This window comes from Aedes aegypti, chromosome 3, assembly GCF_002204515.2.
Source record: "Aedes aegypti strain LVP_AGWG chromosome 3, AaegL5.0 Primary Assembly, whole genome shotgun sequence".
Taxonomy (NCBI): Eukaryota; Metazoa; Arthropoda; class Insecta; order Diptera; family Culicidae; genus Aedes; species Aedes aegypti.
Genome location: NC_035109.1, coordinates 65669722 through 65688376, shown reverse-complemented (window position 1 = coordinate 65688376; position 18655 = coordinate 65669722). Strand labels below are relative to the sequence as shown.

Genomic DNA, 18655 nt, shown 5'->3' with positions numbered 1-18655 from the left:
TATGTTTTTATGAAAATATAATATTTTCATTTGATATGAACAATTGGGTTAATTCTACGACTGGCGTGAGGTGACAATTGTCGGTGTCGCACAGCGAGGTGACAACTGTCGACTCGAGTGAAGTGACTCTCCATTTGATTTACACGGCGAGTCACTTCACTCGAGTCGACAACTGTCACCCCGCCACACGACACCGACAATTGTCACCCCACGCCAGTCGTAGAATTAACCCAAATTTCTATGTAGAGGAAAATTATGCCGACACTTGAGGTGACGAACTATTCAAAGTTTGTTGAACAAATATCTAAATGTAACATTACTACAGCTGTCAGGACGAAAGCATGTGTTATTATATTTTACTTATTTGAAAAGAAACAAAAACTCGATTGGCTGGAACATCATAGAAAACTCTTATTCTTATGCCGACACTTACAGTGGCGAACCATCCAAAGTTTGTTGAATAAAGTGAACCTTTCGCAAGTCTACACTTGTAGTGTCGAACCATTCAAAGTTTTTTTTATAATTACAAAAATAAAGATAAAAAAGGGGTGTTTTGAAAACAAAAAAATGTCAAACATAAATAATTCATGAATTAGAGTTTATGTCGACACTCACAGTGACGAACCATTCATAGTTTGTTGAAAAATCATATTTGAAAAGAAACAAAAACTCGATTGGCTGGAACATCATAGAACACTCTTATTCTTATGCCGACACTTACAGTGGCGAACCATCCAAAGTTTGTTGAATAAAGTGAACCTTTCGCAAGTCTACACTTATAGTGTCGAACCTTTCAAAGTTTTTTTATAATTACAAAAATAAAGATAAAAAGAAAGGGGCGTTTTCATTTTCATTTTCATTTTGCAGCGTTTGGTGGGGCAATGAGAGCGCAAGTCAGTCCAAAGCCGGGGTAAGGGATAGGTAATGGCCGTAATAGTCTATGCGGACCACTTGAACACCATCGGAAAGGATAAGAAGGGTTGGGGTAGGGTATAGGGAATGGAGAAGACTTGACACAGTAATGCGATTAATGCTGCAAAATGTAAATGTGCTGAAAGCAATTTAATTTGAGTTTTGAAGTTTGATTTGACTTATTAAAATTCCAAATAGATCGGCCATTGTACAAGTAAGAAAGTATATGCTGATCGCTTTCTAGAAATTTTATAAACAACAAAATAATAACAATATGAGAGTGATGCTAAGGGCTGCTGATGGCACAATGCGACGCTTTAGGAGATTTTGATACTGAATGAACATTACTATACAGAGCGCAATTTAATCGATGTTGATAACTTTACAAACTTTATCTGTTTTTACACTGATTGACGATGCTGATTTATATAAAAATATTCAAAAAATATTTGATATTAGTTCATTTGTTTATGTGATCTAGGTGTTAATAATGGAAAAATTTTACATACCCTTGATGAAATACTTCCCTGACCAGAAATATTATATTTTGAGCGCCCTTTTCGAAGCTATTCTATCCAGGTATCCATGTACTGCTTTCAATCCTGAAATTATTCTTATTGTGCATGCTCATGCATTATATTAGTGATGCTCATAATCATGCAACAGATAAGAAGGAGAGAAAAAGAGAATATAGGAACAGTGATTAGTAATGAGTTAATTATGTAGTTTTGTTAGAATTATAAACAATTAAACAGCAGTAATGAATAACTTATAAAATTACTTTGCAGCATAGCTGAGCCTTTCGGAACGTAAGACCGATGTATAAAAATAATTTGTTTCGAAATTGTCCGCGTGGTCTTCTAGTGCCCCTATTAGATCAGAATCAGTCATAGACATACATATCGAATGCTCGCCATGACCCTATGACCAACATTTGTATATGTATAGACTTAGCTGATGTGGCTTTTCTAATAGGTAGTTCTTTCACTCATTGATTGTCTTCAAAACCTTGTCAAGTATAGAAAATTGATTTTGTTTCATTTATTACTACATTAAAACTACATTGTGCTTATTAAGTATTAGGTATTATTTTATGTTTTTATCACTATTGATATTATCAAGGCCAGAATTCCCAGTGAGTGAAGAATTTTATAGTACTAGAACACCATAGAAGATCGCTTAACATTACCTAATCATGGAACGGCTTTTTGCTCTATTATTTTAGGTAGATGCTATTGATCTCCCTTTGCTCCTATCCGCAACCCGGTGCACGCGCCCTGTTGGTTTTCGAAAACCTCGTAGAAGATTACAGACCGTCAATGGCATTCCCAATTACTACCCCACATTGCACATTCAAGGGTCTGATTGTGCTCCTAACCCACCCTCAGTCTGTAATCTTCTCGCCAGTTTGAAATTATATTTTCCCGAAGTGAAAGTAATTTTGATGAGTGATAGCGTAGTGCAGCCCAACTGCATAGTACAGTAGTTTAACCAGAATCTTTAGGTCAGAAGATAAAATCTAAATTTTGTAATAAAAAGGTTGCCATTGCTTTGAAATTTACCCAACATCTAATCAAAACTACTAACAACAGCGATCAATTATCAAAATTCATCGCTCCCTGGAAAATATAATCCCAAGCCCAGGGAAAGATAAAAAGAAAGGGGCGTTTTGAAAACAAAAAAAAATGTTAAACATAAATAATTCATGAATTAGAATTTATGTCGACACTCACAGTGACGAACCCTTCATAGTTTGTTGAAAAATCATATTTACGTCCTACCGTTGTATCGATTAAATGTGCAGGTATACATATTTTATAGATTAGAAATAGTAGCATGAAACGAGCTCACCAATTGATCCGTCATCCTTGACTGAGCAGCAACAATCCACATTCAGCTTAGCTCGTTTGCTCGGCTATATAAAAGCACTCAGAGAAAATAGGCGCACGACCCGAGAGGGAAAACAACTGACGACTGCTCGGGCTTTCTTGACGCACTGCCAAGGTGCAATCGTCAAGGTCGAAGATCAAACAGAACTAACCGATCGCGGAACTTTTTCACTTCACTCAACCGACGCGCGACATGTTTGATCCTGCCTTCGTCACCTGCTCCCACAGGAGCAAGCGTCAAGGTCAATATATCAAACAGAACTCGCAAAACCGAACTGTCCTGGGGCTTCACAAAGCACTACCCAGCAAGGCGCTCCAAAACTGGGGAAAAAAAAATTCTCCGGCAACGAAAATACGCGCGAATCCGTCAGCAAAATCAATCGGACGACGCAAAACCGAACTGTTCTGCTTGGGCTTCACAAAGCACTCATCTAGAAACGGTAGATTGAAGAACAGAGTCTGAAAATTACATATGAGTAAAACTGTGCATTTTGTCTCGATATGGTAGAAGTTTTAGAAAATACGTCAACATTCACAATGTCGAACAATTCAAAAGATATTTTTTAATAACGTCAAAAAGAGAAAAATATATGTATATTGAAATTGTATAAGAAAAATGCATAATGCCGACACTTATAATGACGAACCATACAAAGTTTGTTTTAATATTACATAAAAGTTACGCTTTCAAGAAAAAATGTGTTATCATAAGCATGAAACGAACTCACCAGTTGGTAATCCATTCTCGACTGAACACAAAACTGACACTGATAGCAAAACTTCTTGGCGTCCCGAAAACAAACCGTCTTGCTTGGGCCTTCCCAAATACCTACCCATCAAGACGCTCCAAAACAGTGAAAAAAAATTCTCCGGCGACGAAAACACGCGCGAAACCGTGAGCAAAATCTATCGGACGACGCAAAACCGAACTGTCACGAAGCACTCGATGATACTCTATGTTCAGGGGGACCAGTTGGGAAAGTAAGGGGAAATTCCATAGTCGTAACTCATTACTGCATCGAGTATTTATGGAACCCCCTTGAACTTATCACAGTGTTCGATCTGAGTTGGTGTCGTTTTATTCGATTCAAGTTATCTTTTAAAAGTTTTATTACTAATAATTTTAGGTCTAAAGTTAAATTTGGGCTCCCTCATGAATACGGCACTGATTGGAGCATTAAAAGATTTTCCGGGGGAAATTCCGGAGAAATTGTCCTAAGCGTCCCTTGGGAAATCATTAGAGGCATATATGGACGATTTCCTGGTAGAATCCGCGAAGGAATCTCTAGACTCTGAAGAACTCACTATTAGAATTCCTGAAGCTTTTCTTCGAGGAATATCAGAATAGCTTTTATTGTTTAATTGCCTATAAAATGTTCCTTAATACTGAAAACTGTGACTTTGGATGGCTTTCGGATACTGTTCTAGCAAAGATACCAGTACGACCTACTGTTTATATACAGCAATATATATTAAATGGTAGTGTGTGGTGTACGATAACATTACATCTGTTCGGTTTTAAAATTTACTGTTTTTTCCCCTGCATACTTGTTGCGGGGTGAAACTTCACCCCCTTGCAAGTAGCAAAATATCCAATTTGTTTATCTATAGGAAATTTGTTTTATGAGTGGTAATTTGTTAAGTCTATTTTTGTCTCATACGAAGGGATTGGAAACGAAATCTGCGTGCGCTAGGAATCAATTTGCTTTTCCACCAGTTCGATGTTATTTGGTCTTTATGAGAAAGATGCTGCTTATGAATTTAACTTAGTTGCTCAAACTGTCTAGGGTGAAGAAAATTTTCCATGCATTCAGAACTCTGCTGCAGGTCTTAGATTAGTGTTATTAAACAATTTATTCAAATAAAGATATCATATTTTTCCAGCAACTAGATCTAGCTAGAAGCTACAATTAATAGTTACAGTATGGAAATAAAATCGAATTGCACAATAGTTGATTTTGATGAAAAATATATAAAGTCTGGAACTAACAACAAGGAAAAGATAACATATATTTTCTCTATTTCGAAAACAGGTGGAAAAATTCAAAACTTATACCAGTACGTTTCAATACTAAATTGTAATGTATGTATCATTTGACGTTACACTAATAAACGATCAATAGCACAAATGCCAGCTCACAATTAGATTACACTGTGTGTAGAAATATAGTCTAGAGCCCTCTAAACGTCTTCAATAATATATATTGTAGATCCTTAACGTAGTAGAACTTATGTACACATAGAAATAACAGCCCAATGAAAAAGAATTAACATATAGATAGAATGCTAACGTCTGTTTTCCAGTTTAAAGTAAGAGTTTTCTCTTATTATTTTGTTGTTGAATTTGCTGAGAAGCATTCAGTTTCCTACCTACCTCTTCAACGGTTCCTGTCGTTGCTCCGTTAGTGGCCAACAGTTCAATACCAGCACCGTTCTTTAGGTTGTCGAGATTCAAACTGTCGTATAACGCGGCAGAACCTTGCTTAGACATTGCATCCAACAGTTCACGGTCAACGATCAATTCGCTCGTTTGTTCCGATTTTATGTTGAATCCCGAGCTCTGTTCGTTCAGCTTTTGCTCAAATGCTTCCTGGAATAGTTTCGCCTTCTCGTTGAATAGTCCGTTGACAGGCTCGTTAACTTCCGTTTTGATACGCATCTTGCTGCTTCCATTCCAGATTTCGTCATCGACGTCGTACTCCACTAGGGATTGTGTCTTTGACCTCTTGGCCCTGGGTTCCTCTTCGGAGGAATAATCGTGTTCGCTGGCAATCAAGGAGTTCACGTTGAAGGCCATGATCTCATCGAAATTCATCTCCTCATCGACAAGTGCATCGCCGAGCTGTTCCTTGGTATCGAACAGAAGCGAGCGCCGATTCTGCGCCTGGGCCGGGATCTGTGTCTTCTCGCTGGCAGCTTCCTGCAGCAACTCGGCCATCTCGATCGAATCCTGGATGTTCTGCTGCTGATGCGAACCGCCTAGCTTGAGGTTCGGAACGGCCACCAGGGCCATGCTGAGCAGCAACACCATCAGACACGTTGCCGGTTGGGTAGTTTTGCCCGTCCCCTTCGTTAGCAGCGATTGAATCTTTTTCATTTGACTCATGAGATCATGATTTTGACTCTGAAGGATCTTGATACGCTTCAGCAGCGTCTGGTTTTCCTCGGTGCATTGCTTGACTCTGTGGATGGAAAACGACGAGGAAAAAGTTATTAAAACATTTACTTTATATATACTCATTTGGTATAATAGTCGTTTGGCATAATTGGAAAAGAAAACAACTGCAGTGGTGAAGTAATGTCCACTCAAAATCTGTACTTACCGTTCCTCCAATCCGTCAACATATTCCTTCTTCCGCTTGCGCGAATCCTGCGCGGAAATCTTGTTGCGAATCTTTCGTCGAATCCGCTTCAGCTCGCGTTCCTCGTGCTTCGTCAGTGGGTAACACGTCGGTAGACTGATGCCTTCCTTGGCCAACAAACGTTTCTCTTCCGTAGTCAAGATCAGCTTCTGATATCCTCCGGATGCGTTCGGTTTCGATGCACCGGTTATGCTATCATCGTCGCCATCCAAGTCGTCATCCGGGTCCATGTCGGCATCCGAATCGCTGGATAGTTGTTGCTGCTGCTGTTGCTTCTGTTGGCGCTCAACCTGTTCAATTACCGAGCTGCTCTGCTGCATGATATCTTCGAAAACGAAACTTTCGCTGTCCGAAGTTTGCGCTGCATCGCTATCATCAACCATCAGTTGCTCCTTGGAGAGGACCACGTTCTTTTGGATCAATCCTTGTTTCGATTGCTGTAGCAAATTTGCCGCGGCCAGTTTAATGTTGGCGGATTTAGGTTTAAGATTAGCTGGATTAACAATTTTTATCGTACGCAAATCCTGAATCGAAACCGGGACCAAAATCGAACGTCCGTTTTGCTGTTGCTGCTGTTGGACGCGAATAATTTTGCGGACTCCCGTTTGGCCATTTCCAGGGGCGGAAGTCAAAACCACATTTTTGTTATTGAGAAAAACGGTTCCACCTGTTTTGGTGGTAACTGCATTGGTAGATCCATTTTTAAGCTGTAAGGTGACTTTCTTGTTGGCATTGGCACCGGAAGCGACATTCACCGTTTGACCGTTCTTCAGCGAAGCAACGCGGTAGATTTTGACTTCCTTTCCGTTGGCCAGCTGAGTCGTTTGCAGTTGATCTTTGCTCAGTATAATTCCGGATCCAGTATCGTATTCCGGTGTAACCTTTTCGACGATAACCTTCGTGGGATTCTTCCGATTCTGTTGACCACTGCTGGTAACAACGGTTTTGACCGTTTGATACACTTTGCCATTTTTGGTGAGGGTCGATGTAGCAGCTGAGGGTGGCGTGGCGGTCACCGGGACGGCAAGGGTTTGCGTTTGTTGTGGGGTCGGTTGCTGGACTATGATCTGTTTCTTCTGGATGGGTTGTTGAATCGGTTGTTTGACGTAGCGAGGCGGAGAGTTCAATCCTCCGCGTTCGCTGATCGATGGTCCGGGGGACGAAATGGCCGGGCTGAGGGCTTCGTAGTCAACGGTTGGGTCACTGTACGTGGGAAGATGCGTAAAAGAATCATGAGATTAGTCATTGTAGTGAATTTTACGTAGACTAAAGTCAATAATTATTTCCCTCTTCTGTCTAATCTTCATCATGTTGTACAAAGCAATAAAAAAAACAATCATCAATTGCATTTTAAACGTTCGATGGAACTTCTCAAACATTATCGAAGTTAGCGCTTTTTGTGGCACTGACATGGATTTTGAACACTTCATGGTTATGATAGAAGTTTGCCCAAAGTTTCCTTCGAGACCTACGACACCTGCCTCGACATAATCTAAAGCGTCTGAAGCAGCTGGACGGTGTCCATGCATATACAAAAATAGTCGAAAACTCATGTTGAGGATTGTTAAAGTTATATGAAAACAGTCATTAACGACGAAGCTTAGAACGTTTTCGAGTAGGTACGTGAACCCTGAAAAGGCGCGGACGACTTAATTACACTTTTTGCGGTTTTTGCTCAGATCTTTTGACTCAATAGACCAATTCTAAAATTTGAACGGTTTTGTACAAGAGATTAGTTGCACCATATGCATCCACATGGATTTGGATGGGTCTACCATGTTTGGCATAATGCCGTTTGGCATACAGTCGTTTGGCATAATAGCTATTTGGCATAATGCCATTTGGCATAACGGTCGTTTGGCATAATCGCCATTTGGTATAACGGTCGTTTGGCATAATTGTGAAAAACATTGAATTTGATCAAATTCCTTCCATTAAGCAAAGGGGTGTGTATAAACTGCTCGCGATCGTACATTCCGTTGTCAGTTAGTGATAGGACATACTTCATCATCATTTTTTCAAGGAAACCAATATCCAATAAAGCTCTTTTGGAATTGCACCATACATGACTTCCGGGGTCATTATGTCCGGGATATTATGGCGCATTTTTAACAAAAATATATCCAACGCCTAAGTTATTCCATGTCATTTGAAAAAAAAATTGATGACGCACCTTATGGTACGGCATATTACTGTACCGCTGCAGTATCTTCCTTTTTCAAATTATGCCAAACGACCATTATACCAAACGACTATTATGCCAAACGACTTTATGCCAAACGACTGTATGCCAAACGGCATTATGCCAAATGGCATTATGCCAAACGGGGTAGACCCGATTTGGATACCGGTGGCCAATCTGGATACATGGCCGAAAATGTAGTGTCCACCTCCTATTCCAAGAGTGATACTTGGTAAAATTTTAGTATACGTATTCCGAATGTATCTTTGTCCACGTCTATGAATATAAAATGTATTAAGTTTAGCGATGGCATGTGTACCACTTTTGAATCACAATAATCCCTTGACCACTTTACATGTTCAGATATAGGATGCCGGAACTCTCTTTATGTGATTTTGGAAAACCGACCCAAATCTAATTTTGTTGTCCATAGAAACCTGTTTTTCTCGACAAAAGATCCTGGCCATTGGAAGCAAATCTGAACATATTAAATACTTGTGGACATTTTAGATCTAGTTTCAGAAGCCTGTTTTTTTTGAAAGGTCAAAAATGGTAAAAATAATCGTTATTCCAAACTTAAGGAAAAAACATTATTTCAGCAAATTAACTGTTGTAGCTAAATTTGGACATTCTGGACGTATAGATGCCATTTTAGGTTTTGTTCAGTAGCTCCGGTATTGAAATACGGAATTGAAAAAAAAATCGCGTGGTGAAGGTTTCGGCCTCCTATATTTGAACTTGTCAAATGGTCAAGTGATTATTGTGGTTTAAAAAGTGTACACATGCGATTGCTAGACTTAATGCATACTATGTTTATATACGATGCCATAAACACATTCGAATTACAGTGAAACCTCCATGAGTCGATATTGAAGGGACCATCGACTCATGGAAATATCGAGTCATGGAACAACAATTCTTTATCTTTGGAAAGCTGCTTCTATGGACCATCATAGTAACCATGAAGTTATGTTTTTAGTATGGTTCCATGAGTCGATATCGAGTCATGGAACATCGACTCATGGAGGTATCACTGTATATTGAAATTTTACCAAGAATCACTCGTGGAATAGGAGGTACACTACCTTTTCGACCGTGTATCTAAATTGGCCACTGGTATTAAAATCCTTGTGGATGCATATGGAGGTTCAACTGATCCCCTGCACAAAACTGTTAAAATTTTGAAAATTGATCCATTGAGTCAAAAAATATTAGCAGAAAAGTGCAACAAAGTACCCACGCCTTTTAAGGGTTGAACGAGCTTAATGGAATAATTGCTAGAAATATTATTTAGGATAATGGGCAGTTATGGTACAGAAAGGTGATCGACATTTATCAACAGTTACCGTTGTAATGGATATATCTTGCTGAGCTTTTCTAAACGATCTGAGCAACAATGAGAGATTCTCTTTTGATTCTATCACAGTGCAATACTGAAGTTCTTAGAAAAGTTTTCACTAAAGAGACTGAAATACAAATATACGAAATATAATCATTTTAAAAAGAAAAAAATCTCGCAACTATGCCAACCGCATTAAGCAGCACTGTCAACGCTGAGCCACGCGCTAAAAATGGCTCACAGCACAGGCTGCATATGTTGAGTTTACACAGGTTGGGTTAACGAATTCAAAGTTGACTAATTTTGTGGAAAAATCTTTACGTATACTTCAAGCAAAACATGAAAATTACAACTGACACTGTGAATTTTTCTCGAACGGTATAGACTTTTGCGCGAGCCATGTTTAGCGTGCGTGAAAAAGCGTTCGACAGGTCTATTGCTCTCAGATCTCTCATTTCACTTCACTACAACATAATGGAATGACATTGACAGTAAATTTTGATTCTGTGGATTATGTACAAAAAGGTATGTATACCTGCTTAGAGCTATGGAAGATCATGGATTAGAACATATTCCTAGGAGATTGTACATATATAACTGATTCTCCTACTTCTTTCTGCCGTTACGTTCTAACTGAGACTTTGTCTGCTTTTCAGTTTAGTGCCATTGACCATTTTTGAATTCATACATAGTATGGCAAGACCGAAGATACTCTATGACTTGGGAAGTCAAGAAAATTTCCTTTAGAGAAAATCCTCGACAGGCGGGTTTTGAACCCACAATCCTCAACAATAATTTTGCTGAATTGCTGCGCACTGAATATTTTGAACGAACACAGTGTTTGGATTTCGATCCGAATAAACCGATCGAACCATATTCAGAATGTAACCGTTCATGAACCATAAAAGTTCGTGGCACACTGGAATCCGAGAGCCCTATGAAGGTTAATACTCACTCTCTCATTTGGCACGTAGCGAGAGAGTTGAACGCAGCAGTACTCTCACATGCGAGCAGTAACTCTCACATGCTACAACGGTATCGAGCCATTCGGGTGATTTATGTTTTGCATACAATTAGTAACAACTTTCATATTTTCCGGTAATGCAACGTCTCTGTTTCTTGATCAGAATGAGAGTGTGTCAGCGAATGTAACACGTGGTGACACACTGTGATCGGCGCCACACAGTGGATGGTGTACAGGGGATAGGCAAAATGATTGAGATAGGCAAAATGTTGCCCAAATTCAAATGCTTATAACTTTATGAAAAATGGATGAAATTGGATGCATCTGGAAGCAGTCGACGGCAAATTTGGTCCTGTTTTAGGAACTTCCTTGGCCATGCATATTGGCCACTGGATACCGGAGATGTTCCGGATTTTCTGAGGTCATGTCCAAATGTCATTTTCTCTGTCGCTTGTATTTTTGTGCGGTGTAAAGTTAGATAGATGTTTGCAATGTCCCTAGAAACTAGAACTAATAGGAAGTTGAATGCCACCGGACGCATTAAGATTGGTTGGAAATCTTCAGAAATATGACCATTTCCGTAAAACTGGTTCCGGAAAGCATGGTCAGTCATGTTTGTATTTCCAATCATGTAAATATTATCCGGAGCTATATCCAAGTGGACATCAACCTTAAAAATGATGTTTCCTGCAGCGTATTCAGAACCATTAGATGCACAGACCACTCTATAGAAGGTTCCAGGTACCCTGGGGGAAGTGGTCAATTAGGAACATATCTGGAACCATATCAATATGGGCATCAAACTTCATGATTTTCAAAGGTTATGCTTTCCGAAGCATTTCCAGCACCACCGGCTGCCATGACCACTTTATAGTAGATTCCAGGTGCCCCGGGGATGTGGCCAATTCAAAACATGTCCGAAAACACATCAATATGGGTAAAAACATCAAGATTTTTGAAGGTGATGCTAATAGAAGTATTTACAGCGCAACTTATTTATATGACCACTGTATAGTAGGTTCCATGGGCCCTGGGGGATGAGGTCATGTTTCGAGTTGGCCACATCTCTAGGAGCCCCTGGAATATACTATAGAGTGATTATTATATCTTGTGGTTCTGAAAATGCTCGTCATTTTCCAAGTCACATGGATCTTACTGTTTATGGTAGAATGTGATTCTAAACAGATGAACGGACATGTTTCGAATTGGCCACATCCCCCGGGGCACCTGGAACCTACTATAAAGTGGTTATGGCAGCTGGTGATGCTGGAAATGCTTCGGAAAGCATAACCTTTGAAAATAATGAAGTTTGATGCCCATATTGATATGGTTCCGGATATGTTCCTAATTGACCACTTCCCCCAGGGCACCTGGAACGTTCTATAGAGTGGTCTGTGCATCTAATGGTTCTGAATACGCTGCAGGAAACATCATTTTTAAGGTTGGTGTCCGCTTGGATATAGCTCCGGATTATATTTACATGATTGGAAATACAAACATGACTGACCATGCTTTCCGGAACCAGTTTTACGGAAATGGTCATATTTCTGAAGATTTCCAACCAATCTTAATGCGTCCGGTGGCATTCAACTTCCTATTAGTTCTAGTTTCTAGGAAAATTGCAAACATCTATCTAACTTTACACCACACAAAAATACAAGCGACAGAAAAAATGACATTTGGACATGACCTCAGAAAATCCGGAACATCTCCGGTGTCCAGTGGCCAATATGCATGGCCAAGTCAGTTCCTAAAACTGGACCAAATTTGCCGTCGACTGCTTCCAGATGCATCCAATTTCATCCATTTTTCATAAAGTTATAAGCATTTGAATTTGGGCAAAATTTTGCCTAACTCAATCATTTTGCCTATCCCCTGTATGTCTGTATTTTTTGCTCGTTAATAACGAGTCGTTATATTTCACGTTTATCTTTCGTGTGCGTGTTGTGTGAATGCAGGCGGATAAATGGGTTAAAATTTTGGCTCGTGCGTCAATGATCGTTAAATTTTCCAAAGCATGAACGAACACTGATGTAATTTCGTACCTGCTGTTCAACTTTGGACAGTTCCTTTCATAAGAGCCACCACTCTTGGCATTTGAGGGCTCAAACTCCAATGGAGTTTTCTGAAAGATATTCTTCGAGTAACTCCTGGACGAATGTTCTTTGAAGAATTGAGGGATGTTAATGAAAAATTGGAACTTCTATAAAAATTCTCTCAGTGTTTGCTCCAATAGTTAGTACCTCGTTTTCTCTAATTATTGCTTCAGAAGTTTTTCCAAAGATGCATTACTTTTTCCTGGAGAATTCACAAAGTATAAGAACAAATGTAGCCTATAGATATTACTAGGAATTCCAGGGCTGTTACAAAAATCTTAAAATCGTATCCGCGAAAATCGCGACTAGAGAAATTCGATCCGCGCCTAGAAACACCAATCCGCGCCGAAAAAAATCTGTTTCATTGATATCTTTACTATTCATTATAAAAAAAATGCGAAAACGTGCATGACCTAAAACTAGTTTTTAATGGTACTTAAAGTGAATATTTTCGCCTTATCTAAAAGTATCTACCATTGAGTAGAACAAGTTGTAGAAAAATCCTAAAAATCGTATTCAACAATGTCACTCGAAATGTATTTGTCATCAGCATTTCAATATATTTTTTTGTAGAAAATCGTGCAATTCAATAAATCATCATCACTACAAGCAGAGAGGAGGCCTAGTTTGCAACTATACTTAACACAATTCGATATGATCTTTGCATACAATAGGAGATGCAAAATGAAGTTATTAATGATAACTTAAGAAGAAAAACGTACACATTAATTTTACAATTTTCTCTCATCTAAGTTCACACTATATTTTTAGTGGTTATATTATCGAGAGCGAAAAGATTGCCATTAATAAAATTAGATCGTCAATTGAGCTCTCGCTGAGCGGTGTCACGAACACGTGCGCAAATTTGCTGGTTGAAAATACTGCCGTTTGATTTTGCTGGGAACAGCTGATCTTTGTTTATATTTTCAACCAGCATTTTTGAAGTAGTGTTGGTGACATGTAACGTGTATGTACACGAGGGCAGAAACCACTATAGTGTATTTTTTTCATGCAATACATGGATAGGCAAACACCATCATATTGTTTAAGAAAATAATGTTGCAAAAATATTGTTTTATTTATGAGATGTGGACTGTTTTTATTTTTATAAAACTTCAAGTCCTAATATTCAATCAATTTGAGGTAAAAATACTTAAGATTGTTGTGATAATTTAATATTTTTAACAAATTTGTTTTTATGAAAATTGTAATTTCTGTGTGCGTTTGAAATGCAAATATCAAATGCGGAAACACCAAACGCGGTAAGATTATTTATAAGAAATGCGATGTCAAAGATAGATTTTTCTTACTAGCAGTGATGCCACATACACAGATTTATCTGTAACTACATATATTATTACTTGTTCTTGTCTACAAATATCTGTGATGAAAGATCACAGGTTTTTTAGATAAAGATTTTAGGATATTACACAAGTTTGGGACATGAATGTGGAAGATGTTGAGAAAAAATGCCATTACTCTGATTATTTTTTCTTGAATTCTTTAGAATTTTAAATTTTTAGGAACAATTATGCATTTTCTTCTTAGTTTTAGTAGAATAACTTCAAATCAAAAATTGTTGACATGCCAAGAACAGCCATAATTAGTTTGTAAAAGTTCTTTTTGAAATAAAAAGTTAAATTTTAAATTTTTGCGCAACACAGATTTTTACCAAGATTTTTGGAGGTTGATTTAAGATAAAAAAGATTTTTTCAACCTAAAACACAGATGAAATTTGAAAATAATGTGGCAACACTGCTTGCTAGGGCGGCGGTGATTTATGTAATTGTTGCTAAGTGTCCTTTGATTACTTTGTGTTATCGCATTTGGAGGACGTTTACTCAATATTTGCATCTCAAATGCAAACAGCAATACATTTTTTTCAGTAATATTCATTAGTCATTGGCAGTACATTGGACTATACATGCCCGTTCACCTTAAAATGCATTTTGAAGCACAAAACCAAAAAAAACACTTCTTTAAACTATGTTGAGCCCATATCACGCACAATGTATGGAACCTTAAATGTCCCTCACAGCAATCTTTCAACCGAAAATCTTTCTGCTTTTAAATTTGTTTTTAATCCGCCATGAAACAATTTTCCTTTCGCGTCCACTCTCAGCTCTTCTGAGTTCAAATTTTTGAACTGATCAATGTTCAAGCCTACTTGATCTCTCCTTCAAAAAATTGAACTGGAACGCAAACTGAACACGTTCAAATGCAACACTGGTACATACAGCTGTGTTCAGAATAATAGTAGTGAAAGCCGATTTTCATATAGAATGTTCAACTTTAACATGCTAAAACTTTGTTCTCCTTTGAGCAAAACGCATGAAATTTTGACAGAGAACTCTAAATATCTTCAATTTTATTATCACCAAATTTGTCATAGTACTGCACACTAAGAAGAAACTAATATTACGTATTATAAATTAAAAATACGTTATTCTTGTAAAATTACATCCAACGTGACTAAAAATTTTTTGTGATTCAAATAATCTTTAGTCCATTATGACGGAAAGTTACGTCATTTGTGACTTAAGTTTACCTAATTTTACTTGCTTCAATATGTCGGGCATATATGACATAAATTTCAATGATTTTTTCTAAGTGTGTTTAAATTTTTCTTCACTCATCGGTGTTCAACAATTTCTTCCATCCGCTTGAGCCTGTTAAATAAACGTTTAAGTAAAAAAAAATTCTTCCAGAGTTACAAATTTATAAATTTGGCGATTTCAACAGATGCTAACTTTTTAACTGGTGTGTTCTGGTGGTGATTCAATCGTTGTACTGGTTTTCAAAGCAGATCGTAAAACGGTTTTATGGTGATCAGCTTAAACTGCAAAAGGTTTTATTTAGTTATATTTACATCCACTATTACATTAATTATACATACAATTTTCAGTGTTGCTTTCTATTAACTTCAAGTAATTTTTATCTTCTAAATTTACAATGCTCTTCACTGACAAAACTCCTAATTTGACTGCGGAACTATATATTGTTTTAAACTTTTCTATTGATGATAAGATTTCATAGGGTAACCAACTATGACTGCAGCGCCAAAACTCAGCCAGAGTGTCACAAATTCCTACATGGTATAATGTCTTGATATATTATATTCATTCATGTCTGATTTCAGATATTTGAAAAACCAAGCCAAATGAGCGCCATTTTCTAAGATTTTTAACGAGAAAGAAATGAAAATTTTCTATTTCCAGTTTAACCTATTTAACCAAAAACCTACCGATCGCCGTAAACACAAATAAAAAATTTAGATTAGTGTCATTAAGAATTTAGGGAAGAACGATCTCTTGAATGCCTAGCAACCCTCGAGAAATATGACTTCAAATAAAATGAGAATGGTTTACAAATAACATGTTACTGTTTTTTATATTTCCCTGAACAACATTTTCGGTATCAGTGACTATGACGGATTTCACGCCAACTCGACACGCGATTGGCAGCACCCCTTCAGAATTCAATGAAACTTTCTGGATGTCAAAAGTATGTAAAACTAAGATACTTTGCATATTTTGTTTTTTCAAAATCGATCTAGACTAACATTTGGAAAGGGTCAAAGTTTTTTTTTTACTTTTTTTTATAAACCCGTATAACTCGAAAACGGTAAGACTTTGAAAAAACAAAGTATGTAAAGTATCTTAGTTTCACATAGTCTTCACACCCAGAAAGTTTCATTGAATTCTGAAGGGGTGCTGCCAATCCCTTTGTCGAGTTGGCGTAAAATCCATCAAATACCTTCCGGATTATCAGATTTTCCAATAATTTCTGAACAAAAAACCTCGAGAGTTCCTTAGAAATATTCCTAGCTAAGTTCCTTGAAGTTGACCTTGGGACATTTCTGAAACAATCTTCGATGAATTCCTAAAGGAATCTTTGGAGTACTGCATGGAGGTAAATTACTGATTGAATTTTTAAGGAAACTGTTAACGAAAATCTTGGATGAAATTTTAGCTAAACTCATAGGAGAACAATAGGGGGCCCAGATAGCCGTATCGGAAAACGCGCAGCTATTCAGCATGACCATGCTGAGGGTCGTTTATTCGAATCCTGCTGGTCGAGGACCTTTTCGTAAAGGAAATTTTGTCGATACCCAGGGCATAGAGTGTCTTCGTACCTGTCACACGATATACACATGCAAAAATGGTCATTCGGCAAAGAAAGCTCCTCTCAGTTAAAAACTGTGGAAGTGCTCATAAGAACACTAATCTGAGAAGCAGGCTTTGTCCCAGTTGGGCCGTAACGCCCCAGAAAGAAGAAGATGGGAGAACAATCAAATGCCTTGTTGGAAAATTTCATCGACGACTAATTCTGAAAGAATACCTGAGTAGTCTAGACTTAAGATAGCAGCATTTGAACAAAAATGTAATCTTCTTTCTGCTATCAAGCGCAGCGGAAGCTTCAAATGAAAATGCATCTTCCAGAGAATAATAAAACCCATTAAATTTGTTGCTACTGACCTAGATTTCTTCTTTGTGATATGCAACTCGCGTCGTCGGCCAATGCATTCACAGACTGAGTTGAGAGAACGCACATTTTAAGCCATCCTCATCGTCATCCACACCAACGACGACGACAAGAGCTATAGACATTCACCGCAAGCCACGAACCATAAGGGTAATAACGCTAGCAGACTTTGTGGCGAAATGTATGTATGTGACGTGCGTCGTCTTGTGGCCGCGCTGCCGGTATTTAGCCCCATTATATTTATGCATTTGCTCAATTTGAACGGTGACGAATGCACGTGTTGTTGAAAGTCTGTTTAATAACACTAAAACGATGTCTTGCTTTGAACTAGATAAACCGGAAACCCGCTCAAACCCCAAAAGTAGGTAGAATGGTTGGCTTTTTTCTTCGACCGAGACCTAGACTAGACATAATCGACGTTGAAATCCCAAGATACTTACAAGTCCAAATTATCGCTCGAAAGTCCACTGTCGGATGCGGCCGACGAGAGGGCCTGTTGCTCGGCATTCCGCTCGAAAATGCTAAACTCGTTCATGGCTTCGTCCACCTCCATCTTGACACTCGGTCTAGCAATTCCGGTCATGGCATGAGGTGAGCCACTGATGAACTCATCCTCGAAACCGTTGCTGCTGCTGCCGCTGCTGTTGCTGTTGGGAAACCCGTGGAATTCCTGGTCCGAACCGAGCGACGAAGACGGCGACATGGCCTGTTGATCGATCGAGCCGGCCATTCCGCCGTCGTTCAGCGGTCCGCACAGGTCTCCATAGTTGAACCCGTTCTGCAGATTGTTGATCAAACTGGACGTGATGTCGTCCGTTCCGCCGACCGAACCGGCCGAACCATCGTTGAACAGCAAGTTCGTGTCCAACTGGAACAGGTCCATGAAGTCGTCCGGATTGGAGGGCCACTCCTCCGGCTGCAAGGGAAATGGGAGAAAAACACAAGGAAAAGGTGGTTATTGTAATGCAGTGAAAGTACCTATATGTGGTGACAAGCAAGAGATTGCATAACTCAATTATCAAGGATTCCGTTCGCTTTGGCCGTAACGCGCGAAAGGACTTTCCAATTGACTGTGGCGCTCCAAAGGTTTCTATCGCCCGGAATGACGTAAGACATGTTTTTGCATGTACCGCTTCATTTATAGGTATCGGTGTGAAAGTGATCCAATTTGAACCACGTGCAATTCTAGAAATCTGCTTGGAATTCCGCACAGGGATAAACCCAAGCCGTATGGAACCGAGCATGTCGTAGATTTACTGTTACTTGCAATGGGTCCATTGCGAAAAAAAACTCGTATTACCATCATCATTGCGGTTTAGGGTAGGTTAAGCAAGTAGTGATACTGAAAAATCGAAAGTAGAGCTTGCGGGCGGCCAGAGGCAGTAGCGTTACGAAATCGCGTAAAAATCGGTTTTCGGTTGATCGA

The 18655-nt window shown here is 38.7% G+C and overlaps 1 protein-coding gene across 3 annotated transcripts in view; it reads right to left on the bottom strand.

Moving 5' to 3' along the window:
• Nucleotides 1–4248: 4248 nt before the first annotated feature.
• The window catches only part of LOC5578801 (probable basic-leucine zipper transcription factor J), a 76964-nt gene continuing 62557 nt past the window's right edge, over nucleotides 4249–18655 (bottom strand). For all 3 annotated transcript variants that reach the window (XM_021853997.1, XM_021853998.1, XM_021853995.1), the window contains exons 2-4: nucleotides 17670–18145; nucleotides 6125–7366; nucleotides 4249–5983 (exon numbers count right to left, since the gene is read on the bottom strand). In XM_021853997.1, coding sequence (XP_021709689.1) covers nucleotides 5107–5983; nucleotides 6125–7366; nucleotides 17670–18145 — 2595 coding nt within the window. In that variant the 3' untranslated portion in view covers nucleotides 4249–5106. The remainder of the gene's footprint in view (nucleotides 5984–6124; nucleotides 7367–17669; nucleotides 18146–18655) is intronic.